We start from the raw sequence: 26,444 nt of genomic DNA on the forward strand, positions 1-26,444 counted from the left end.
AATCCAGTGGTTCTGAAGGACACAAAAACCTGCCTGATCTAATTAAACCTGTCTGATTTGATAACTAGCTATTATTATAAAGCCAGATAAATTGCTTTTCCAGTTACGAAATATTTTCCCCTGATCCTTGGATATCATAGTGATAAACCTGAAATATAACAGTTCACTTATGTGATAAAGATCTTCAAATTGACAAATAAAACAGTCCAGTGGAGACCTATGAGAAGTTCCTAACCGTGTGTTAACAAGGAGGGGCTATAGTGTTGGCTGACAGTTTTCACACAGATCTCTCAGGCTCATCAGAACATATAATTTTCTGATGAAAATTGATTTCAGTTGTTGAATCTTTTACTCTGGTAGGTACCTCGTATAAATGGAAAAAGTAAATCTTTGGTAAACAGTCATTTGACAAAGGAAGTTTACATATAGCCAACATAACTTCTTGCAAGAGTGCCTTTAATTTCACTTTTATGCATGGCTAAATGGTATAGAATGTCACTTACATGCAGTGCAGAAAAAAAAACAACACAAGAGTGGTCATGTCAATAGTGGAACTTATTAAAACAAAGTTTGAAAGGCTGAGAATTTCTGTCCTCAGTGGGAACAATAATCAGAAAAACAAAATCAGATCAATCAGCTAACCATGCCACTGATTTATACTGAATCTCTGTGGGTTCAAGTTCCAGGGGTAAGAAAGGAGACTTATTACCACCAGGACAACATGACTATGGTATGCTGAGCAGCATCTATGACCTTAGGAGGACATGAAACAGTAATAGGGTTTTTTAAACTACTGTGGAAAATAGGACACTGTCGTGTCAGAGCATGACAAAGATCTGAATATTTAGTCTTTATTCAGTCCTACTCCATAAAGCAACAAGTCAGTCCACCTGAGGAAAAGCAACTCTTGATTTTAGCTTTAGAAGCTCACAGAGTCATACAGTTGTAGAATCATTTGAGTTGAAAGGGGCAATTGAAGGTCATCTAATCCAAGTCCCTGCAGTGAACAGAGACACCTACAGCTAGATCGTGTTGCTCCGAATAGTGTTCAGCCAGACCTTGAATGTCTCCAGAGATGGGGCATCCACCACCTCTCTGAGCAACCTGTTCCAGTGCTTCAGCATCCCTATTGTAATAACTGCTTATTTATATCCAGCGTTAAACGTGCTCTGGAGATGTAATGCATTAGTCTAATTAAATATCCAGTTTGTTTATTAATTGGAAATTAAAGAAATAGAAAGCCTGCAAAAGATGTGAGCAATGTTAAGGATTCATCATGTGCTTCCACTACACTGTTGTTTATCTTGTCTCTGAGCTTGGCCAAGCATTAAAAATGATCCCTGGAAGCATACACCAAAATAAATATATTCTTTTGGAGTTATTTTTGTAATTAGATTTTGAAATTGCACACTCACAGTTTCAGTAATTTAGCTCTGTAAAAAGCTCATCTCATGCATTTTGCTGTTCACTGCAACTATTTTTTAAAGAAACTTCTTTCCTCATCAATTTCCTTGCAGAAATAAACATAGTTGCAGGAGCACCACTTTGCAGAATTCTACAGAAGTGACAGGATTTAATGGTGTTTTAGATGAGATATTCAACTTTCAGATGGATGCTGTTCAGTAAAAGTATAATTCAGCTCTTTGTTCGTGTTCTTTTACTTTCCCCTACCATTACAAAACATGCACGGAGACATTGTGGTTTGCTATAAACACAGATCCTTGTTGAATGAGAAGACTTAATAGGTAGCACCGTTGTTAAATATGATAATGGCAATTATTAATGCACAACTCCACACCTATGTCTCCGTCGTTTTCAACCTCCCTGAATTATGTCTTTCTGCAAGACTGGTTGAAAGGCACAGTAGAAGGTATCCTATTGGATTCCCAACATTTCTTACTATTTGAAGGTAACATATGGAATCTTTGGATGATTCATCAAAAATGAATTTTTGTTTTCTATTGTTATCCATTTTTGCGTGTTTTATTCTCTGAAGTAATCATTCAAAACCCGTGAAACTATCTTTCCCTCACTCTTTTTCACCTCTTTTCTTTTTGCTCCTAGTTTCATCTAGTCCCAAAGCCCCTGGATCAGACCCAGAGGGAAACAGGTACTTTCTCTGCTGTGCAGTGCCAGATAAACTAGAGTTCAAATTAAAAACGTCAGAATAAAGAAAATGAAATCTTTACCTTTTGCATTAACTTAATACTGCTACTAGAAACAACAAATCTCCAGCCTTGCATTTAACAGAATTATACCTCATATTGGCACATGGGAATCAAGCTACTTAAGAAAATTAGTTTAGAAATTTCAGTGTAGTTTATCTAACAGATAAAGACTTCACCACTGATGTTCTGCTCCACGGTTTGCCTTGCAAGTCTGGAGTCATGCTTTGCTCCAGGTAAGTCTTATATAATTTAATAAGGAGAAAACTGTTGTTATAAACCATTTTTACTTCTGGTAGACAAGGCCCTGAAGGTAAGCCTGTTTTTATTTCCTATTTATTTACTTAAATAATTTTAACTAGTACATCATAAACAGCCTCTGGAAAAATTCACTTAAACAATACTAATTATAAACTTTTTCCAAAAAAAAGTAAGCAGTATTTGCACAAACTTTTACGTTTTCTCCTTCTCTACATCTACCCAGTCTAATAAATCAGAATGCTTCAGACTCTGAATTATGCAAAACTACATTTCCACTTGATTCTTTAATAATAAGGACAATTCCAATGAGGCCAGAAGCAATAGCACTTGAACGATATCAGAAAAGCAAAACAGAATTCCAATGGAATCATATTTAAATTGTTTCATCAATATGTGAGAAACTGAAGACCTGAAGTTTGTCTATTGGCTAACAGCTAGAAAAGTATTAAGCACTGCATATCAAGCTTGGATTTAGTCAAGCTGCCAGATCAATTTAGCAGTATTTTACATCTTGTGATAACTGTGGGAATTAGTACAAACACTGTGTCATTAAGAAAAACTTCCTTTATTATACAGACTTTGAATGATTGAATTCATGTGAAGAAAATAATACCTACTCAAGTACTTTAGGTTAACCTGAATATTTTCAAAATTAGAGAAGTCCAGATAAGTGTTAAGGAAAAAGAGGCAGTTTGCAAAGATTCAGCCCATGTGAAAGATAGTCTTTCAGGATTTTTATATAATTCAAGACCTATTTAAAATGAAGAAGTTGGAAAATTGGAAATCCTCATGCCTCTTTGGTTCATAATGAAGACATTTCCTTCAACTTATGAGATAGGTTGATTACCAGACTCCAGCTGAGTAAGCTCTGGCAAAGCAAATGGAACTTCCAAAATCTTTCTAGATATTCAGCTGATAAGTAGTAGTTTTCCATAAACTACAGTAAGAGGGTAAAGGGAAAGCTAAAATAATTGCTTCATGCTTTGGACAGGCTCTCTTATTTTTAGGTCACATGCCTGGATCCTCCCAGTTGCTTTTTCAAAACGTCTCTGCTACCATTACTAGTATTACACTTATTAAAATAAACTGCCTTGTAAATAAAATGATCAAATTGTCTTTAAAATACTCTTAGAAATCTTCTTGATTGAAAGATGCTTCATTATAGCTTCAGGTCAGAAAGTTGAACAAAATTCACACCAGAATCACCTGCTATGATTTTATTTCTGAGGTGTAAATATTTATATATAAAATCAAAGTACACTGCAAAAGACATTAAAATGCCCATATTCTTATTGCTGGCTGAAATTACTATCCCCTCTTTGCTCCTTACAAGCAATTAGAACAAGATTCTTGTATAAGAACCTCCAGTAGCTAGGGACTATTCAATATAGGTTGGTATATTTTGTTTTATGTTTCCTTATACGTGTGTTTTGTTGTTGTTGCTTGTGTTCTTTAAGAGAAGAGATTATCTGGTACTTACATAGCATCCAGATTTGTCCCATTAAAAGCATGGCCTTGGATGCTGGTAAAACCATTATTGTAGAGTTTGCTGCAAACAAAAATAAATATATTAGTGTATTTTGGGATCCTTCAGTAAACGAATACCTGTCATCTTATGTATAACTTTTACTGGCAACTGTATGTTTATGAATGAGCTAATTTCAATATCTGGAAGAAGACTGCAATTATAGTGCAAGGCTGAGCAGAGCCACAGCATTCCTAAACGTCAGATCAAGAATTCTGTGTGGCAGTTGTGCGATCTTTTACTTCTTTTTGCAGTAAATATAGAACTACACTAAAATACTTTGCCAAAACTTTCCTGCTTCCAAGCTAAAAACAAGGAAATAAAATTCTGCAAGGTCAAATTAAGGAAATAACAAATAGCAATATGGGTACTGTTTTACAATAAGGCCTGTCTGAACTTTTAGAAGTATGGATACTACATACAATGCCTATGATGTTTCTCCATTACAAACTACTAGAGAGCAGAACTGAGTTGGATTTTTAACATAGCACCATGTGCTTGAGAGATTAAGGCGAGGTGTTTGCCTTTTGACTTAAACTGGAAGAACTTACAGAGTTAGAGATTCATTACAGAGCCCATGGAAAGCATTTGCAGGCACTGAAGTCATGAAAGGATTATCTGCAATTTCCCTGAAAGACAAAACATCACAGTCAAACATCTGCCTGACAGCTTCCCCGGAACAGTTTTACTATTCATTGCTCTCTGCCTTGATAATAAATAAAAGTGTGGAATAATTATTTAGTTACACCTACAGCCGTAAGAGGCAAGCTGGGATGATTAAGAATCAAGGATGTCCCAGCATCTAGGAAGTGAGCTTGCAAAGTCAGTGTGTTTTATAGTCCTGGTGAGATGTGCCATCCTGCATGATTCCTGTAGCAAAGACAGATTCATTCTCACGAAACCCAGGGAATTTGCAAAGTGAATCATGCTGCAATGTTAGCCCAAATGACTTTAGACGTGAGGTCTTGCTGTATAGCTATGCTTAGATTAAATATCAGATATATATTATAAATGAGAGAGGCATTTCACTTTATAGAACTGCTTCTAAAGAAAGTGAAATACAAATGTACTGCCTGATCTAACTTAATGAATTTTCTCAACTGTTGTGCAAATGTGCGTTTCAATATCTGATATTTCTTAAACACTTAATTCCCACTCTGCTGTCTGAGGAAATACACACAGCATCACATAACCATTCAGTCTCTCTCGCATGGTGGGATGGGGAACAGAATCAAAAAAGAGAAAAGTGAGAACTCATTGTTTGAGACAACGGCAGTTAATCAGGACAAAATGAAAATAAAAATGGGGTGCAGCAAGGACAGTGACCATGGGCAGAATGTCTGAGGCCAGAAGGGATCACTATGTCTGGCTCCGTGTCTGCTCCAGCAGAGACACCCACAGCAGGCAGCTTTTAGATCTCCAAGGGGGACACTCCACAACCTCTCCAAGCAACCTTTGCTAGTGCTCAGCCACCCACACGATGAAGTGTTTCCTGATTTTCAGTTAGAACATACTGTGCTACAAGTTTGTGTCTGTGGCCTCTTATCCTGGCACATGGCACCATTGAAAAGAGGCTGTCTCCATCTTCTTTGCATCTGCAGTTCAGGTACTTATAGGCATTGATAAGATCCCCCCCCCCAGCCTCCTCTTCTCCAGGCTGAACAGTCCCAGCTCTCAGTCTCTATGGGAGAGGTATTCCAGTCCTCTCATCATCTTGGTGGCCCTATGTTTCACTCTTTCCAGCTTGACTAGAAACACTGCTTATCAGTAGTGAATCAACATCTAGGTCAGACCATTAATTAAGCATTAATGAAGTTCCTTTCCAGAATAACACATTGAGATTTTAATAGCCTTTTACTTAGTCCATCCAACAATCAAGCCTATTCCAGCCGAATGCTGCTGTGATATGCAGACTGCTAACACTAAGTAGTGTCAGAGATACTTTCGTGTCAGCCTACAAGCCTTCATCTTAGCTGCTCTTCCTCCTTAGCTTGATTGCAACCCTGATTTTAGGCTTAAATTTCAGGTTGGGGTACAAAGACAGATGTTATAAAGGCTTTGCTTTTTTGAATGCAAAGAAACACCTATTGTTTTCACAGCAGTAGTGTTTGTTTCTGAAACAGCCTTAAGAATAACAGTGGGAGACATAACACCACCACGTTTGTGTTCCCCTTCTTTTAATCCAAGTTGTTCTGCAATTTGCTCCAAGAGAAAAGGAAGGAGGAAAAAAAGAAAGGGGATCCTTTAAATCAGCTGAAGTAAACTTTTTTTTTTTAAGCTGTAAGAAAGGGAGAAGGCTTTTCCATGACACAGAAATGCATCATGTGAGCAAACTCAAGTAAATTAGCACAGCTGCTAGTAGGACAATTCCTTGCAGCTGAGGACTGTAGTTAATGAGGACTCCACCTAGGAAGTCTTGCTTAAAAATAGTTAATTCCAGCTGCTTTGTTTGTTTGTTTAATGGAACAGTAGAGTTGTGTATGAAATGTGATTGCACAGTTAAGTTTAGGCAAACTATATGTTTGTATGGACTTGTGCTGTGGCTCTAAAAGATGACATGCATCCCATTCAACTACTGTGAAATGAGGTGAGTGTCAGAAGGGAGATAGGCAGTTCTCTCTCTTAAGAGTGCCTTCTCACAGAGCAGCCAAATAGGAGTTCTTGGGAAAGGCATGGCTCTTTATTTACAGGTTTTTAGGCAGAAGAATTTTCTGTGTTAGCTTGGTATTGGCAGGCTGTTCTTGAAAAAGAAAGAAGACTTGTTATCCTCCATGGTGAGGACAGAAGAATGCAAAAGTGACACAAGTACTTAACAAGTGCAGGGAAAGTGCCTGGATAGAGAAAAGTATGTGGTTCAGAGTACTTAATGCTAGTGAGAGGCATGGATGCTGCTGGAGTTACGCCAGTCACCGTGGGCATGAAAGGTCATCCAGGAGGCTCCTGGAGCTGCTTGTGCTAAATATTCACCAGCAATTCTTTGGCGTGCTACAGCTGTGTATGTGTAGGGGAAATGTGATGGACCCTGAAGTAACGCTCTGATATTAGGAATGGGAGAAATGTGCTTGCTGCGGTTCTGAAACAAGGCTTTGATATTTAGGACTAATAGAGTCCATAAGCTGAGGGTGAGAGTTTACACTTGGTATTGCTGACATGTCACCTCCTTACAAAGATGTCCAGTGCTTTTACACCCTGTCACTAGTAGCTCATTAACCATCAACCACCACCTGATGCTTGGTAATAAAGTATGAGTCCAGTAGCACTAAGATGCAACAATCTAAATTACAGCAGTGCAGGCAGGCTCACAGAATGAAGAGTGGATGTGCTGGCCTGTGAAAGTTCTGTATTTTGGGATCTAGCTAATTTAAGAGAAATGCAAGTATGCGTGTGGCTCATCCAGTTCAAATCATCCAGTTTAAACACACAGAGCAGGATGACCTGACATCTCCCCAGTTTGATACTAACAATCGTTGAGCTACAGTTTGAGGAATAGTATTTTGACAAACTTATTTTCTATTTCTCTCTGAAATAGAGGTCTTCACTATGGTTTTTCTTGGGATCTGAGGATGGCAGTATTCTATCTGGCTGTGAGAATAGGTACTTACAGTAAAAAGTTGACATCAGATGAGGCGATTTTATTGAGGTCAGGAAATACTTTGAGACCAGTATTAAAAATTCCGCTAAAACAGAGAAGACAGTGAGAGATTTACATGTAGTGGATCACAGAACAAAAACATAGCGTATTTGTATCATTCAAAGGTGCAGGATTGTATTTTCTCTCTATTGTCAGTCAATTTACATATAACCCACTGTACAAAATACAAGGATGCAAGAATAATAATAATTAAAAAGGAAAACAAGTTTATGGGAAAGGATAGAATCTGAAAGATGGGAACTCAATAAAAGACAGATGAGCAGATCTGCAAAGGGAAGTAGTACGTGAAATGGACAGGGAAAAAACAAATGCAACTCTGCATTCACTTGCAAGATTAAGGCTGCTTCAGACTATTAGCTTGGTGCCTGAGTTCTTCGTCTTTCATTGATGCTAAGAGCTGTTCAAGTGTCTCTTAAAAGGAGAGAAAAAATCTTGTCTTCCAGCATTCTTCAAACAGTAATACTCATCAATTCTCAAGTTTTAACACTATTCTCAAATTAAATTATTTTGATTACATTCCTTTTACTGCTGCCAGTAAAATCTTTCATCCTCACTGTTATCCTCACCAGACACACTCAGTCCTTTCCAGAGCCTTCTAAACACTACTTGAAATTATGGAAGTTAATTGTCTTTCTCTTCCTCTATTTTTTTTTGTGCAGTAATTTTATAAATTCATGGTTTGGTTGTTCTGTGCTGCTTTTCATGGGAATACAGAGAATCCATCAAGATTTCTTTCTACCATAGAAGTCATATGAAATCTGGAACAGATTTTCTGTCAAGTGTAGATGATGGGTTTTCTTTAAAATCCTATTTGAATATATAGCAAAGATGTGTATCTATTGTGTCCCTCTTCCCAGTATTCTATAGAGAAATACAATTAGACAACACAGAATATTATTTATGGAATTTTACCAAGCAAACATTTATGCATTACAGACATGTAATGGATCAGAAGAATAGCAAAGGTGAAATGAATTTCTGAAATATTTCCTTTCAAAAGTAGTCAAAATTCCAGCCCCTATTCTAACTGTTTTGTTTTGTTTTGTTTTTTGTCCCTAAAATAAAGTAGTAGCACACAAAAAAAAAAAAAAAATTAGCACCAGTTCCAAAATGAAATGTAAAGAAACTGTTACTGTGTAAAGAATTTAGAGAGATGTTTGTGAGGTCAGCTACTTGCAGGGGCCCAATACTTACAGGTATTTCAGCAGTGGGAGATTCTTGAAGGCATCTGGATCTATGTAATCCAAGTTTCTAAGATTTCGGATTTCGCTGCAAAGAAATAAAGAGGGTTGGGGGGGAATGTTACCATAACAATAGTTAAAAAATTTATGAAACCAGCGATGTTAAAATAAAATTTCAGGGAACTAATTCTAAGAAGTTGACATTTGCTTATAGGTCTTCAGACACAGCCCTGTGGTTGTGGCTCTGAGAGAACATAGGGGCAGTACTTTGCAAATTTGAGTAAAAAGAAGAAAATTGTGTTTAAAAGAAGAAAAAGTTGAAACAGGAATACATCTTGAATAAGGCTACATCAGTGCCACTGTTACTACTGCAGAGTAAGCCTCTTACCTGGTAACTTAATTTGAGTGTCTGCAAGATTAATGTAAGTCAAGATAGATATTAAATTTTTAAAACACATTAAATAAATATGAAGGCAGCATCTTCCCTAGGGAAGTAGGAGTGGGACTTCCACGTGTGAGTTTATATATTATTTATGTAATTAAATTTTTAGCACCCAGGATTGCAGCTGGAGTGAGAGGCACCTTTGGAAAGCTAAGGCCATGCAAAATATTAATTTAAACTAGCTTCTCTTTTTCTCCTTAAGTTGGTCTGGATCACGAATGCTTTTAGCTGTTCTCCTCTTCCTATCAGAGCCATGTTCCCCATGAATGACCAGTCTCAGGATAGATCTCAGACTCTCAGGACATCTTGTTACTTATGTAGATAAATTTTACAAAAGACAAGTATGCGTGGCGTGGTGGTGAGGTTTCTGTGAGTGATGTCCTAGTCTTACATAGGTCCAGAAAGTTGTGTTACTGGGTTCAGATACAGTAGAAAGTGGTAGTATTTCACTTGCCATGCCCTAACATCAAGTATCCCAAGGAAAAAATAAAGCTAGCCAAATATTCTGAGAAATAAAAGTGGGAAAAGAGATATCAGACAGTTGATATATCAACATGTGGAAGGCTTTAGCCTCTATATTCTGCTCCACTGAGGAAGTTTCTTCCCAAGCGTTGTGTTTTTAGTGCATTTACTTTAGGGGAGACAAGAGTTTACATTCTACTTGCACGTTAAACTGATGTAGTTAATGGCTATACTACTGCTATTATAGTGCTGTGCACTCTTCATGTCTGTTAGCTTCTTTAACAGTATTGTTTTTGTTATTATAAGAAATCTATGTCAGTATCTTGCTCCTCTCAAATTGCTTAAATAGTTATGTAGCAATCAAACTTCTAACAGTGGAATTTTCTCCATAAACTTTGACGTGTTTTTTCCATCACTGCTACAAAAAAATGAAGTCAGGAGCTTTTTGGCAGCATACTACTTTGTTGTGGACCAAACATATTGCAAGGAGAGATCAACATTCAGTCTGGAAATGGATAATACATTGGAGTGCCACAGAGTCATCAGGTTTTGCTATTCATAGTACTCTGCGTAAATGATTTGGATGAGGATAATGAAAATAAGAATTCAAAATCTACAGATGGTACTAAAATTGGGAGCACAAAATAATTAAATGAAATTCAATCAGATTTTATTAAGTAACTAGGCCAAGAGAGAGCAAGTGCTGGTTGACAAAGGAAAATGAAAAATGAGAATAAAAGATTCAGAATTGCCAGATGAGACAGTTGGCCCCATAATCAGAGAAAAGCTTAAAGAACTCAAGTAAATCATTACATACAATGAAGATGGGAAAAGGTTTATGCACTTGCTGTTCCATTTTCTTGAATTGGTGATGCTGGGATTAGGGAAGAAATGGGCTTTAAAATATAATTTAATTTAATTTAATTTTTAATTATTCTATACTTTGTATTCAGGAGGTTCCTTATGGTCCAAAAGGGGGGAGGGGAAGTAAGAAAGGTCTATTGTGGCAGGTGCTACATAAATGAAGAGTAGGCAATGAGCTGCCTAGAAGACTGTCTTCAAAATTGATGAGAAAGTGGATGAGAGGTACAAAAAAAAAAAAAAAAAAAGATGCTTTGACAAAGTGAATATTAATCCTAAGAAAAAAAAAAAAACTAGGAGAGAAATCCAGTCTTCTCTATTCCTAGTCCAGGCAAATATGTCTCTTGAATGTGACTGGCTAAAGATATGGCCTCTCATTTCATATATGTGAAAAAGAGACAACTTTGAAGTCAGATCCATCTATGAAACTGTCATAATCAATCTCACAGTACTGGAAAGAGTTTAAAGGATATCTGTAGCTCCATCAGTATTAGAACTTATAAAGTGAGCTGAAAATGAGAGAAGGTATTTTAATAGTTCTAGTCACATCAGTTAAGAGCACGATGATACAGAAGAAGGATTTTGAATTTTTTTTTTGCAAAAAATTTTTCATTCAGCCTGGAAAAGAGAAGGCTCTGGGCCTTCCAGTACTTAAAAGGAGCTTATAAATCAGAAGGAGAGTGACTTCTTACAGTAACTTTTTACATGCAGTCCCACTAAGTGTGCCTCACCATAGTTTTCCATCTGCACACACCTGCCAAGTTTTGGCATTGCTAGCACTAGAAAACTGGATCAGGCCCTAGCCAGTCTATCCCCTACCAGCACATATCAGCTTTTAAAATTTTCCTGCGCAGCACTTGTCCCAGTGCCCTAAAATTCACTGCAGGTATATAACCCTCCCTTTCATTCAGGTTCCTACTAGGGCCAGCTCTTCTTTCTTTAATTTTCCTCTCCAGTTACCCCTCAGACATTACCATAAAACCACCTTTCCTTTCTGCAGTCCTACATCGCAAGACCTGGCTCCATGGCTGTCCGTGTGCAGAAGTGCCCCAGCACCCACTCTGCACAGGGATGTAGAGTAGTCCCTCCAGCTCTTGAAGTGACGTTGCATGTACAAAGGTAAGCCACTTGATCCACAATCTTTGGCTGTATTCCCACGCTCTCGAAGGGCTTCTCACATGGTTGTTCAAGAGGAGAGAGTGTTTGCAGTAGGGAGTAGTGGGGAGAAATTAGGGAGAGGGGAGCATGAGCAGAGACACAGAGGATTTGAAAAGAAAGAGTGAATATTCCTTACCTAAGAGTGTTTTCCTGGGGAACAAAGATGTAGTTACAAAAGCTCCTAAGTCTAACACCATCAAGTTGCAGCTTGCTAGTAAGATTACACAGAGACATAGACTCTTTCATGTTTGTATCTAGAAAGCACAGTTTTGTCACTGTACGTGAAAGACAGTCGTGAACTGGTAAACATGATAAATTTGTCTCACATATATGCTTAGAAACAGTCATGACAAAATCAAGGAACTAGAACAATTGTGAGATCAGCTTAATATAATTGGGGAAAATATCAACACAAAGTCTTAGCCCTTATTTTAACTTTAGTATAGCGTGAATTTTACTATGACTTAAAAGGGAAATGAGATCCAGCTCATTAAAATGCAGGAGGTGATCTGTACCCTTAGTTTGCAAAAGTTGCTTAGCACTTAAGAGGTTTAGGCTCGTATGCATATAACACGGTCAGAGTTTGCTCTTTATGGTAACAGTGGATCTAAGAGCTGCATACAAGCAGCTGAGGTCTGGAGGGAACAGAAAGTCAGGATGGAGGCACATAGGCAGAACTGAATGTGGACCCGGAAAAATGGAGCGCTGAAGTTCAAACCTGAGGCATACAAGCAGGCTTGTCAGACAGAAGTGATGATGAACACAGGATGCCTATTCATATGACATTTGACTCAAGCCAAAGTGATTAGTGCTTTCCTTCCATAAACACTAGATTTTCTTATAAGAAGTTCTGTAGTAAAACAAATGTTTTTAAAATTAAACTGTATGTATAAGTTTAAATTGGAGTGAAAAAGATTATTTACATAAAACTGTACTCTATGAAAACTCCATGAAAAATTGAACCTGTGAAAGCTAAGCTCTATGAAATGACTTATTTTCAAAACTGTTAGTTACTTCAGACTTCTTTAAAATAACCTATGATGATCTTTATCCGGCAATAATACTTTGAAAATAACTATGTAAGTGGAGAACATTAAACAAATATACAGCACAATATAACATTTATCCTTGAATAATCTTGTTGTTTGAAAAGTAAATTAAACCCAGCAACAAAAAGCATTAACAAATCAGACTAGTTACGGAAGCAATTCAGAAAAATAGTGAAATCTATAAATAGCTTTTTCTTCTAGCTTATATGCAACTGTTGCCAGATGTCTGAGTATTCTCTGATTAAATAATTTGTGTGTCTCACATCCAAACAAAAAAGTGCGTACATGGTTTTGAGTAGTAGAGATAATTCTTCATGGACTAGCAGTGTTTAGGATTTGCCTATAGCTTTTGTGAGTAAAGATTCCAGTGTCTTATTTTGAGAGGTCTGATTCTTTCATAGGAAAAAACCTAAAACTTTATCTTGTTTATCTATTTCTATTTCCTATGTGGTATTTCCTTGTAAGAAATATAAAGGTTTCTCTATTAAACATAAATAACCAATGCAAAAACCGCTCCCTGCCATGCCCTCCTGAAGAGCCTTTATGTGTAGATGCCATTGAGCTCTGCTGACTTCTACACAGGCTGCAGAATGGCATGTGCAGGCCTTGGGTTTGACCTGGATGTGATAATGTGGTATCAAACCTTGAGCTCTGGCCTGACTTTAGGAAGAGAGGGAGGAGCAGTGACACAGAAGCATGACATACCACGACATACCAAAACAACCGGATGTTCTCAAGTGTATGAATACGATTAGATATGCCTTGGAAGGCCTATAAGGCAGGTATGGATATAATGCCTTACAGACAGCTAGTTGGGTGTTCCACTCAGGAGCAATCTGAAGAATAACACTGGTTTCTAGAAGAGCCTTCATGTGCTAGAGAAGGCACTGACAACACTATAGCTCCATCTACCAGTCTTATAGTCACACACTTCAGAATGCACAGTTTATGAAAACTTCATTTATATTCAAAAGCTTAATCTATGTTACACTTTGAAGGAGAGCATCTTTGTGTTATTAATTTTTATCCTGAGGGAGATTTTTCTAGTCCATTCCTTACTTTGAATCTAATATAGAAGCAATAAAAGGTTCTGCAATGAAATGAGGTGGACCAAGAGTATTTTATGATCTTCAGTTTCTAAAAAGGTGAACCACAAGACAACTATCACATGAGTAATTTGTGGTATGTAGTGCCAAATACTTCATTGTTTATAAAATGTGATGCCAGAAAATGTTTCTTTAAATGTTCTTTTTTGTTAAACAAGAAATCTTAAAGACAGAGCAACTGTTAATCAAGAAGGGAAAATGTGAGGTAGACAGATCTGGAAAACATACCCACAGAAGGGACTGCATTCAAAGTGAAAATAAATATTATTACATTAAAGCCTTCCACTGAAACTATTTCAGCAATACTATAGGAGCATGTTATTGAACTCAAGTTAAGTCTCAGGATCCTGGATTTTTAGTGAGGACTGATACGAACAAAAAAAGTATAAATACATTTCCCAGAAGCCTTTGTCCATAACATTCCCATTCCTTTTGATAACTGAATACTTCGTTTTACTACTAGTACACTTCCAGAACAATTGCTTCATTCTCTATCGAGGGCTATCTTGGTCTATGCTTTTGCTTTTTTTCGCTTTTTTTTTTTACTTCTTATGATTATGTTACTACTTCACATTTGCTTTTGGTGATTTGACAGAATTAATTCTTAATTCCACCAATTTATTTAAACTTGATACTGAGCTTGTGTATTATGGAGAAAGGAAATAAGAGGAATACTTAGCTACAAAGGAGAAAAGAATGACAATTCACGCATCAACATACATGTTATTCCACACAACCTCAAATCACTGCATTCATTTATTTATATTTATTTAATTACAATACTTACATGTGAGTGACTTTACTTAAGCTGTTGAAAGAGTGGGCCTCCAGACTCTGAAGTGTTTCATCAATGGAGATATAACTAAAAACCAGGAAACAGAAAAAGAAATAAATTGTAGACTTTGGCAAGCCGTGGCCAGGGAAAAAAAGAAGAAAAAAAAATATGCTGTGACCTGAATTTGGAAATAAATTTTAGCCAAAAAGAGAATGTCATAAAGAGATTTCAGTCTGGAGAAAATTAGGCTCAGGAGAGACCTTATTGCTCTCTCTATAACTACCTGAAGGGAGGTTGTAGTGAGCTGGGGACTGACCTCTCATAGTGATAGGACTAGAGGAAGTGGCTTCAAGTTGCACCAGGGGAGATTCAGACTGGATGCTAGGAAGTACTTCTCTGAAAGAGTGGTCAGGCACTGGAATGGGCTGCCCAGGGAGGTGTTCAAGGAATATTTAGATGTTGTGTTGAGGAATGTGATTTAGAGAGATTGGTAATAGGTGGGTGGTTGGACTGGATGATTTTGTAGGTCTTTTCCAACCTTGGTGATTCTATGATTCTGTAAAGAGTAATGTGGCACCGAAGCAAAAAAAACCCCAAACAAACAACAAAAAAACAACCCAAAACAAAACAAAAAACAAAACCCAACCAAACAAACAAAACTTATTTACACACGGATTAGATTTAGTTGCATTTACACTGACAGTGATCCACTGAGTGAGATGAGAAACTAGCTCTACAAAGTCTCCCCATCACTGCTGGGAAGATGATAGTGAGATTTGTCTGTTAAAGGCTGTGAGGTGTGAGTAAAATTGCAATACAACTAACAAATGCAAATTTTCAGTCACATTGACATTAGCTACTTAGATTACATTACCTAATTATGTCATTCAAAATATCATTTAGTTTGAAAATTGATTAGTACTGGAATAACATCTAAACATTGTCTTCCTGTACTTTATTCACTTTTTCTAATCATATGCTATATTTCTAATCCTGCATCTTTTAAAATAATAAGTAATTAAAACATTGACAGTATTATCAGTAATTGTAAATAGGAAATATAAATACAGTCTTTTAAATCAGAAGGACTTTGTCATGCAAAAAATTAAAGATCAGATTCTTTGTTGTTGTTGAAATTTGACTTCCATAAAATTTCAACATCTTTCAGTGGATATTTTAGAAATATCTGAAATGGTTTTAAAAATGGGAAACAATACTTTCCAATCAGCTTGTGCTCTGACAACCAGAAGATGACTAATACTGTTAACTGCTCCAGTGGAATTTATGCCCTGTCTATACTGGAGCATGGCAGAACTAATTTTAACTTTTCCTACAGGAGATCTACTTTTTTATTGGTAATTGAAGATGTATTCAGCAGTGTTTGAAAAGATATCATAAAAGTAACTAGTAGAGATTGCATAACCAGCAGATTCTCTTTTCTCAGTAATATTATTTCCAAAAAAGCCATTTGGCTCTTCCAAAATGAAGGAAGAAAATGAAAGAAGAATACAATCAAGAAAGTAATTTCCAGGCTGTAGCTCTGTGATTGAACATTGCAGAATTATTTGTTTACATGAGGTGCTTTAATTGTATCCTCCTTTAAGCTTTAAATATCTACTGCTCAAGAAATTGGAGTTCCAATCTTCACAGAAAAATTGATTATTTAATTTTACCAGAGCCTGCATTTTAACATACCAAAAGATAGGTAGTGTATGACAAACAGCTATGTTTAAATCAGCTTGACAGAAAATTAAATGAAAACCAGAGGATGAGCAAACATCACATCCTCATGCCAGGCAGCTGGTTCTGCGAATTAGAGAACTTTTGGTGTGCCCCATAGTTCTGATTGAGTGGCCCACACCAGGAGGGTGAGGGCCTATCTGGAGCATATGACAGAAGAGAAGCAGGGGCTGTTCTTCCTTCCTTCCCTCAGCCCTCCAGCCACCACTTCCCACCAGTCCACATCTCCCATTTGTACTGCGCTGGCTGGCTTGGAGCCGTCTGAGTTACAGTTTTACATCTTAAACCTGCAGGGTGAAAGTGGGAAGGAAACGGCATATTTTCTTGGCACGTTGACCTCTGCTTTTCTGCTTTGTAATTGTCTACATTATTAGATGACATAATAGCTGAGTAGTTTTATTTCCTTTACTGTAACCTGGATCAGTGGCCAACAAACATGCATAAATATATTTGATCCCATATGAGAAAGAGGTGTTAATGGAGCATAAGTATTTACTTGCAACTGTTCAGAGTGCTTCTGCACTTGCCAATGCCTTGGTTAATGAAGACATCATACAACCCATTTAAATATACAAAATAAAAATCACAGCAATCATAATTGGATGATGTTACACTGGAAAGAGACAGAAAGTGTTTTTGAATTCCCATTTTTAAGGCATAACTCAGCACTGCCTCACCGTGCCGGCTGTTTTATTTGCAGAATTCCAGGATGCTCTGACATTCACCATGAACATAGTGCCAACCTAAACCCCAAGTTCATAGCTTCTCTTTTGGAGAAGGTCTGTTTGCAGGTAAATAACTTTTTATCAACATTGCCCATTCCAAAAAACCTGAGGACGCAGGACTTTAAGCAGACAGCATTTGGCAGTAACTACGAAGACCTCTCACTGTTCTTCCTTCCCCCTTTCTCCACCTTCCTTTGCTTTATCCAGCTTCAACACTCTCTGTCCTGTGCTGCACAGAATCAGTGTGCACAGGATATGAAACCACACTGTGTTGCATAGAGAAATACAGAGCAGAAAGGAATGCTCTGTGTAGGGCTACTACCTCGTATGGAGAAGCTGTAGAAAAAACTGCTTGGGAAACTACCTATTGGGTGTCCATGAGGTACTCAAAAAGCATCACCAATGTCTTCTTCAGCTCCTCAGAACCCAGGAAAAAGTTCTTTATCTCTGACCTTAAAAATACTGTATGTTCAACCTGTCTAAAGTCAGAAGGGGCAAAGTCCTATCAGGATTTTTCAGCTTTAATAAATTTCTATTACATCTAAATACCTTATAAAACATTTTTTAAAATGTTGTTATTGCCAGAATGAGGCATATGCACCTGAGTGCACTGATGCATTTCTGACAGGAATTAGCTTTGTGCTTGAGCATTTCATTGAAATGCTTTTTGTTTCATTCCTGTGGCAAAGCAGCAAAGGGAAACAATCTCTACTTCTGACTGTCAAGAGTACACAGATACGCATGAACTTAAGAACACAGTAGCTCTAAAATTTTTGTTTAAACAAGGTTCATAAAGAGGCCAACTAAATTTCTATTCAGTGTAGAGGGGGAAAAAATGGTTTATCCATTCAAACTGTATAGTAGAAATTATATAGTAAAAGAAAGCAATATATTTGGCATAGTAAATACTGTCTTTATTATCTTACTGGAACTTCAGAACACCAGGCTGAATAAAGCCCTAAGCAACATGGATTGACCTCATATCTGGCAGAACTTAGAGCTGACTAGAGGCTTCCTGAGGTCCCTTTCAGATTACATAACTGTGTTTCTAGGGAGTGAACTGAGAGATGTCAGAGACGTTTCCTGCATCAATTAGCCATACTCAGGATTACAGCCAAGCCACAGAGAGGAGCTAACAAACTTGCTACACCTTTGTCTCAGAAATGCTGACATCAACAACCAGGGCAGATGCGAGCAGGCAGCCACGTGCGAGAAAAGTTAATGTGAGGCAAGTATGTAGATGCTGCTGCCTGCACATTTATGGATTGTATCCAAGCAAATGTTCATATACAAAAGACATGAAGCAACAGAAGTCCTTCTTGCATCACACAAGTACTAGTATTTTTGTAGAAAGCCTTTCCTATTCTAGAAAAGCTATATGGTCTCTGGTGAAATGAGTTACAAATCATGCAAAAGCAAAAAAATAAAATAAAAAAATAAGTCTGAACCAATAATATAGTATGTCACTTTAACTCACAAACAAAACAAAAAAAGCCTAGTGTGCCTTTCTATAGCCTGTTTTGTTTATAATCAATTGGATGATTGCTCATGGACCTAAATTTTTGATAAGAAGGCAAAAGAATATCGGAAATAGAACTTACATTCTAGAGATGTTAGGGAGATAAGAAAATGCTTCACTTGGAATTGTTCTTAGATGAGTCTCCATAAACCTCCTATAGAAATAAAAGTGTGCTGGTTAATATTCTCTGTTAAGTACAATTTAACATTAAAAATCCGTACGAAAATCCAGCTCTGTTCCAATAATTCTGTTATCTTCACTTTTCCCAGCTTTTCCATCTTCATATTATTCCAGCTCCTGTTTCATTATGTATCTTGGTTTGCATGGTGTGCTCCCTCAGTCTCAATTAGAACCTTCTGCAACATCTCTGCTTGGAACTTGGCATTCAATTGTAATGATGGTTCCAAAAACCAAGAGCACTGATGGCAAATATCTGCCCATTGAAGTAAATAATTCTTTTGATCAGTTCAGGCTCTCCACATATGACCCAGTCCTGCTTCCAAGCAAGAAATGCCAGTCAAAATTCAAGTAGAGAGAATTGCATGTTACTTCCAAAAAATTCCCTGTATGCTTTGCAGTAAATAAGCCACTTTTTCATAAACATATGTGGATGGCATGTGTGTTGTTAAGTCCAGTTAAAGCTGCACTTCAGGAGACAGTAGAAATAGATATCTTACCAGTGTGGATGAGATTTCAGAAAAAAAGGCAACTTTTAAAGGAGACATATATCAACAGTCAAGTTCTTATCAATTCCTAGCAGACTGACTGTTTCAATAAAGGGGAGGAGATGCTTTAGAAAATTAGCCCATAGTATCCGTAGACTTACAGTTACATCTGATCATTACTGAATGAGGTCACCTTTGATTTTCCAGTGCATCTGGGAATATGCTTACATAATAGAAATCTTCCACAGCTTCTGCTAAGAACAACTTGGTACGAAATGCATGAACAAACATTAATAATATTTTGTTTTCTTCTCATATATGTAACATATGCATGTAACAACTATATTTGTATAAGCAAGGAAAACTTAAAGGCTATTCATCAAAAAATGAGTTGATGTTTCTCCTAATTTTAGTATCTCATCTTCCACCTCAGCTGTAAGCGTCTGATTTGTCCAGAGGTATAGCAGTCTATGCCCCTACACCTGTAGCACCTTGACATTACTACCAGTACTCCCCCATCCTACTCCCCCCTTCACTTTGTAAAACAGCTTCCTCTTAGGATCACAATCCTAACAAAAGTGTTTGCAAAGAAAAACCAGCTACAGCCTGCTGACCTTGCTGTTGTGTTTCAACATCTGTCTGTATTTACAGTCCTTTTAGGAAATTGAAAATGATGACTGAGAAATTTCTGTTTCAGAGAGATTTTCAGAAGTCTTATGTAGAACAATGTGAACAAATATCAGCAGGCTGGAGAAATAAGCTGACAGGAATCTCACAAATGTCAAAAAAGTGAAGCATAAAGTACTGGAGTGGAAAAACCCGGGCACCAGTTTGTGCTGGGGCCACCCAACTTGAAAGCAGTGCTGGATCTAGGGGTCCTGCTAAATACTGAGTTGAGCATGAACCAGCAGCATGCTCCACAAATAGAGCTAACAGTGTCATGTACTGCATTGGGAAGCTCTCCTAAGGCTTTTCCTGGAGACTGTCAGAATCCAGATGTCAAGAAAAACAGGTTTTTCTTGAAGAAACCACTTGCAGCTATCCAGGCTTGATATAACCTGTGTTATTTCTGTCTGGTCCTCTTCATCTAAAAAATGTTGGCTCACAACATCATACTTACCTCTCTCACCCATCATCACAGAGATTAGTACTTAACCTGCAATCCCATATCCCAGAAACGAATTTAAACACTACTGTAAGTCTCACACAGACCTCCTGCTTAAAGTCAAACATTCAACCTCCATCTTTGCCACATAGTGAACTGAGCTATACATGGGCTAAATGAATTCACGTTAATCTTTAATTGATATGCCTGGAGTTTACACATTCTGACAGAAAAGCATGGAAGTTCTAGATAACGTATATGAATCCATTGCTGTAAAAGTTGCTGTAGTATGAAATGACTCTACGCCTAGAACTTCCTATATAAGGCTTCTGTTATCTCAAGAACAGCACAGTGAAATAACAGCCATATATTTTGACTGAACAGCTCATAAATTTATTTATATGTTGGAACTGGGAGTATCATATTTCTTCATATCTGTTTGCCAGAATTTACAAATATACCATCATCCTGCAAATATGGCAAGAAACCATAGGTGGTACAAGGTGTGTGAAGTGAAGGACAACGAAGTATTAATAGAAAGAAATCTTAGGCTGATGAAGATCAAAAATGGCACATTTCATGACAGTAGCTTAGTTGTGGAGTGGAACAGTATCAGAGAATACAAACAAATCTAAAGGAGTCCAAGTTATGGAATACACCTGCTACATAAATGATTTGCTAAATAATGGCATGTATAACATATAGTGACCAAGTAATTGGTGTTGGCTAGCAGCAATTCTTTACCTACTTGCGGAGTTAACAGACTGCTGACTGCATTCACAGTCAGTGCTTTTGCAATGGTCCTGGTCTTATGTGTAAGTTTTTAAGCCAGCCTTTCTATATAGCTGCAAAGCCCTGATTCTTACTGATGAACATGTATACAGATACACTAAAGCAAATGGTAACCCACCTCCTAAAGCAGTTTAAAAATTTGGAGAAAAACAATTAGTCCTTTTTTCTACCTGTGAATCTGCGGATTATTGCTGGAGGCTAACACTAACTAGTGGTGTGTAGAAAGCTGTGCGATGGGTAGTTATTTCCAAGACTGAAGACAGGTTGAGAAAACTCTCAACCAGAACAGTCTTTGTTGGATCAAAAATGACATCAATTTAAATAGAATAGCTTTAGTTTAGTCCAAAAATAAAACGGTGATAACAAGCTTACCCAACTGCAGTAATATGGTCCTCAAGGTGGAGTGACCAGACAGTTTGGAATGTAAAGTCCAGAGTAGGAAAAGAAAGACAGGTCAGGGCTTCCAGCTTCCCAGCCTGCCAGCTTCTGACACCAGCACCAGTCTTAAAATACAGTTTGAGTAGGTGATAAATAATTGAAAATTTGTTATATTAATTGCTTATGATTCTTCCTGTCTTGCATGCATTAGAAATTTTCTTTAAACATGCATGTTTTAATTTGCACTTTAGCAAGTGAGTCCAGTATCCAGCAATTTACAGAATCTTCACTAAGAAAGAAAGCTTTTTTTAAGAATAAAGGAAAAAAACTTTAGCGGGAAAATACACATTACTTTTCCATTTGAGAAAAGAACTGTAACAGCAAAAACTTGCATATTTAATAACTCATTTGATATCCTTTTTATATTAAGGAAAAGATGACACACATGAGAATGAAAGATTGTTCTTTTATGCTAACCTGAGCACTTCCATTTATTTCTACTTTTATTTTCTCATTCAGATTGAAAGCTTCAGTAAATAGTAAATCTGGAAAAAGGCTTCAGTTTATATTCCATAAAATCTTTCAAAAAGTCCAAGGTCATTTTCATTAAACATATGCGATCAAGATTTGCAAAGATGCAGAAGCATACAAATCAAATTTTTACTAAATGAATTGTTCTTAAAATAGCAATAAAATATTTCAGTAAAAAATTTAGGTTTTGTATGATGGCATTTAGTTTGCATTTCTTCTTTTCACAGGTCAGAAATCTAGTTGAAGTTTTAAAATTTCCTTTCTCCTTTGATATTTGCAGCTAAGTTTATCCTGCATGTCCCTGAAAGGCTTCACATTTTGTCTGTTAAGAAAATGAAACCTGAAGAGAACTCATAAGAAAAACATTAGGCTGCTTGTTCAGAACTTTGTGGTTTTGCTTTCCTCTGCCCCAAACATCTGCCAATCTAGAATGTAGAGTCGCTTAGTCAAAAATCAAGTACTTCAAATATCCAGCTAATGACTGGTAAACATCACTCTTTGATTCCTTTGATCTTCCCAATCTTCAGCAAGGATTGTTCCCCAAAGTTAGCCTAGTTACTCTTCAATGAGAAAACACTGTTTGTTTGGCTTTTGTGGTTTGTTTGTTTTTTTTTATTCATTTATTTTCTTGCTGTTGTTCTGTTTTTTAAGTACATGGACTTTAAAATATTTTATACCTGCACAGGAACAACCCTGCTTCTGACTAGCAGGAATACAAGTTCAAGGACTGTGAAGAATTCAGGCTTATGCATATTTGCTTCATTTTGATGACTGTGCAGTAGTGTTGCACAGAAGGTTACTCAAACATCTAGTGGATGGTTATGTTTTGTGTCTCTTAAACACTGCAGTTCTACTACTACCAATGAAGATTTATTGTCTGTAAATAACACAGGCTGATCAGACACAGGATTTGGTCAGACAAGCATACTAACCAGCCCCTTAAAACACTCAACCATACACATCTTTGTCCTCTTTTGTTCCACCCGTATATTGCCTTGCAGGTGGCACATTGCCATCAGTCCCAACCCAATCCTCCCCCTTCCCCCCAAGTCAAGTATTCAGGGTCCCTAGGTTTTTATCCTTAAAAGTTATTCAGTCCAGGTTAGGCCCTCTTTGCAGAGATGCCTACAGTGCCTTCATAGCCCATCGTTTGGTGTGACTGACCAGACTGGTTTCTTCACATTATTTTGTCATTCTTGTAGTTACTACTCCTCTATCAGGTCTATGTCTCTGTGTTTTGTTTGCTGCCTCCAATCTGCTCTTTGCTCCCATTTGACACTGATCAGATAAACTTCAGGTAGCAGACACATTCTTTCCTTCCCCATACTCTTAGAGGTGACTTGAATAATTGGTCTGCATAATATAAAAATCCAGAATGATTTTTCAGTGTTTTTAAAATGTTACATCTCTGAATTCTTGACCAAAGCAAAACTCCAGTTTTTCAATCTCCTTAATCTACTCCAACAATGAATACTGGCTAAAGAGATATATTTTGTAATACAAATGGAAATATTTGACTAACTACAAATACTGAACTGTTAACCTATTCATTCCAGCATCTATTAGATTAATTCTAGACTTGCCCATATTTGAAAATAAAAGTGGGACACTGTACGTATTATCTTCACCTTTCTAAGAAAATTATAACAAAAAAGGATCTTACATAGGAGAAATAGCTATGACAACTAGGATAGTGTCCAGGTAAACAATTGTAGCCACATAAACAACCAGAAGTGAATTAATGATTTATTTTTCAATATTCTACTGAATCCTGGACAAGTTAAACACGCTTGAAAATATGCATTTAATTTTATTATTCTGAAATAAATTCATAGCAGTCTTCCAGTGGAGCAAGAATGATGAAAAGGCAAGTCACATCATGGAATGCACTTAGCTGACCAGAAGACAATTACCAGCTGGTGTCTAATCCTAGTATTATGTACAGTGTGGTAGAACTGTCAAAAAGACTCAATAAAGTAATCCTTAAAGTAGGAAATCACTCAGGAATATGGTAGAGGACTGCATAGCTGCTTTCCCACAGTAAAGTAGAAGTCCAAAGGAAGGTCATAAACTATTTGTCAAAAAACAACACAACCCTAAAAAATTAAAGAAATACTAGAGACAATCAGAACAGAAGCATTCAGGTCAGTTTGGTTAGCATTCTGTGTGAAAAATAAGCTCTTATAACTAACATATCCTCCTCCTACGCACTGAAGTGCACTGGAGTGCTGTCAGAGGGACAAGAATTGATATCAGGTTCCTTACTTACTATTATTTAGCAAACAGAAAATACCTGTTTATAATTACAGAACTTACTCTTGCCCAGTCTGTGAAAACTAGTTGTTTCCTTGCTGGATGTGAGTAAAAAATGAAGACTTCACAGGAAGTGCTGACTCTGCTAAATTTGCTGTTTTAAAGCAAACAAAATGAAATTCAATAGATTTCAGAACTGTTAGTGCTGAAAAAATTAATGTGATATAAATGTCTACAAGACAGAGGTTCAGTTCCACTTGAAATACTGATACTACCCAAAAAAGTGGTAAAGAAGAATTTTGTGAGGAAGTACACTCACAGAGAAATCTAATGAAGGACATTAGCTGAGTATAAAACTTCTAAAATATGAAGAAAACAAACAAACAGGAAACTATATAATTGCTTTATATTCTGCTTCGTATATTTTCAGTGCTACATAAAAGTGACCATACAAGTAAATTAGAATTATTCCCTCATAGTATGATGAAGATAATGCTCCCATATGCATATGTAAATGTCTGCAGAATGTTTAATTAAAAGAATACCCACGCAAGGATGCAGATTATTTTGCTAATTTTAAAGTTACAGTAAAATGCTACTAAACTGAGTATATGTTATTATGTTTACTCTTCTTTTTCATTTCTTTTTTTTTCAGACACAAAATATTCTCTTAGAAAAACAGTTAAAGGCTAATAAAATCTGAAGAACATAAAGGAAAATTTAAATGGGATATAAATTAGATTATAAATGGAGAGTAGTCGCACTTTAATTTATGCCTAATTAAAACTGGTCATTATAACAACCATACTGCTCTGCCTGGTACTAAAGTCTTTGTAAGGCCTTTGTGTTTGAGTTTATGTATAAACACTAGGACTTTCAATCAACTGTACTCAGTTTGAAGATGTTTTAAGTGTCTTCCCTTACTCAAAGGACAGTTGAAGAGACAATAAGTTGGAAATACAATATATCAGTATAGAAAATATTAAGACAAAAGAACCTCCAAACTTCTAAAGATAATCTAAGTACCTGTTTTGCATAGGATTTTTTTTCCAAGCCTACAAACCAATATCCATGAGTTCCATATCCATGAGTTTCCAAGCCCAGTATCCATGAGTTCTGTTCAAAACTGGGAGTCACCTTCAAAATTATCATCTTATTTCAGTTTATGATATCATGCAATATTACTTAAAGGAAATTGTCAATGAAATTCATGGTAGACCAGGTACTTGTGTACCCAGTATATAACTACTGTTTTTGCATCAAATGAAGAAAGTAGAAGTCAAATTAAGTATTTGATGAGATATCCCATACAAATTTCAAACACAACACAGACTTGAAGTTTATTCATTGGTTGTATTTCTCAGATTTTTGCTTAACCTTTTGCAATATCTGGATATTCTGTATGTACTGCATTAAAATTCTACTCTTTTTGAAAGCAGTTTTAATTGAAGTTGGTTTATTTTTCAAATAATGCTGTTTTCATGTGTAAATGTATTTAATTATTTCTGAAGTCCAAGCCAGACATGAGCTCTCTTAAAATAATTGATTACTTTTCTACCAAATATTATTAAATTGTCTTTCAGGTAGTCATTTAAATAATTTTATGCACCTGGTACAACATAACATGCTTCCAAAATACTATGTTTTGCATAAATCTGTGCTTTTAAACAGTTCTCATTCATGTTATTAAATTTGACTATGTACTTTTCTTTAAAAGGTATGGCATTCTGTAATTCCACCTCCTTAAGGAAAATAAGTAAATATAGTAGCCTTGCACTTATCAAGAGTAAGTCATAAGAAAAAAAACATGGTCTAAGGATTCTTGAAGTTATTTTCAAACTATGCACTGCTTTGCAATAGATAGACTTCTCAACTACCAGATGAAGAAAAGGAATGAGACAAAGTAGAGAGACTAGAATATTCTGGACTCGAAATAAATACATTTCCCCCCCATTTCTTATCATTCCTTGCATCATTCTTGCATCTTTGTAGCATTTAGGCTTCCTTTGTAATGGCATGGAACCACAGCCAGTGCTAGGAGCTGTTCACATGCAAAACAAAGAGCCATTCCTATTCTGAATAGAAATAAGCATTATCTC

At 36.6% G+C, this 26,444-nt stretch overlaps 1 protein-coding gene across 1 annotated transcript in view; it reads right to left on the reverse strand.

The window, feature by feature from the left end:
• Positions 1-26,444, reverse strand: part of TSHR (thyroid stimulating hormone receptor) — a 43,093-nt gene that overhangs the window by 9,411 nt on the left and 7,238 nt on the right. The window contains exons 2-7 of the mRNA XM_065755686.1: positions 18,704-18,775; positions 14,650-14,724; positions 8,798-8,872; positions 7,554-7,628; positions 4,503-4,580; positions 3,907-3,975 (exon numbers count right to left, since the gene is read on the reverse strand). Of these exons, the coding sequence (XP_065611758.1) occupies positions 3,907-3,975; positions 4,503-4,580; positions 7,554-7,628; positions 8,798-8,872; positions 14,650-14,724; positions 18,704-18,775 (444 nt within the window). The remainder of the gene's footprint in view (positions 1-3,906; positions 3,976-4,502; positions 4,581-7,553; positions 7,629-8,797; positions 8,873-14,649; positions 14,725-18,703; positions 18,776-26,444) is intronic.

This window comes from Cyrtonyx montezumae, unplaced genomic scaffold (assembly GCF_038088225.1).
Source record: "Cyrtonyx montezumae isolate F1298 unplaced genomic scaffold, pur_monq_1.0 scaffold_10, whole genome shotgun sequence".
Taxonomy (NCBI): Eukaryota; Metazoa; Chordata; class Aves; order Galliformes; family Odontophoridae; genus Cyrtonyx; species Cyrtonyx montezumae.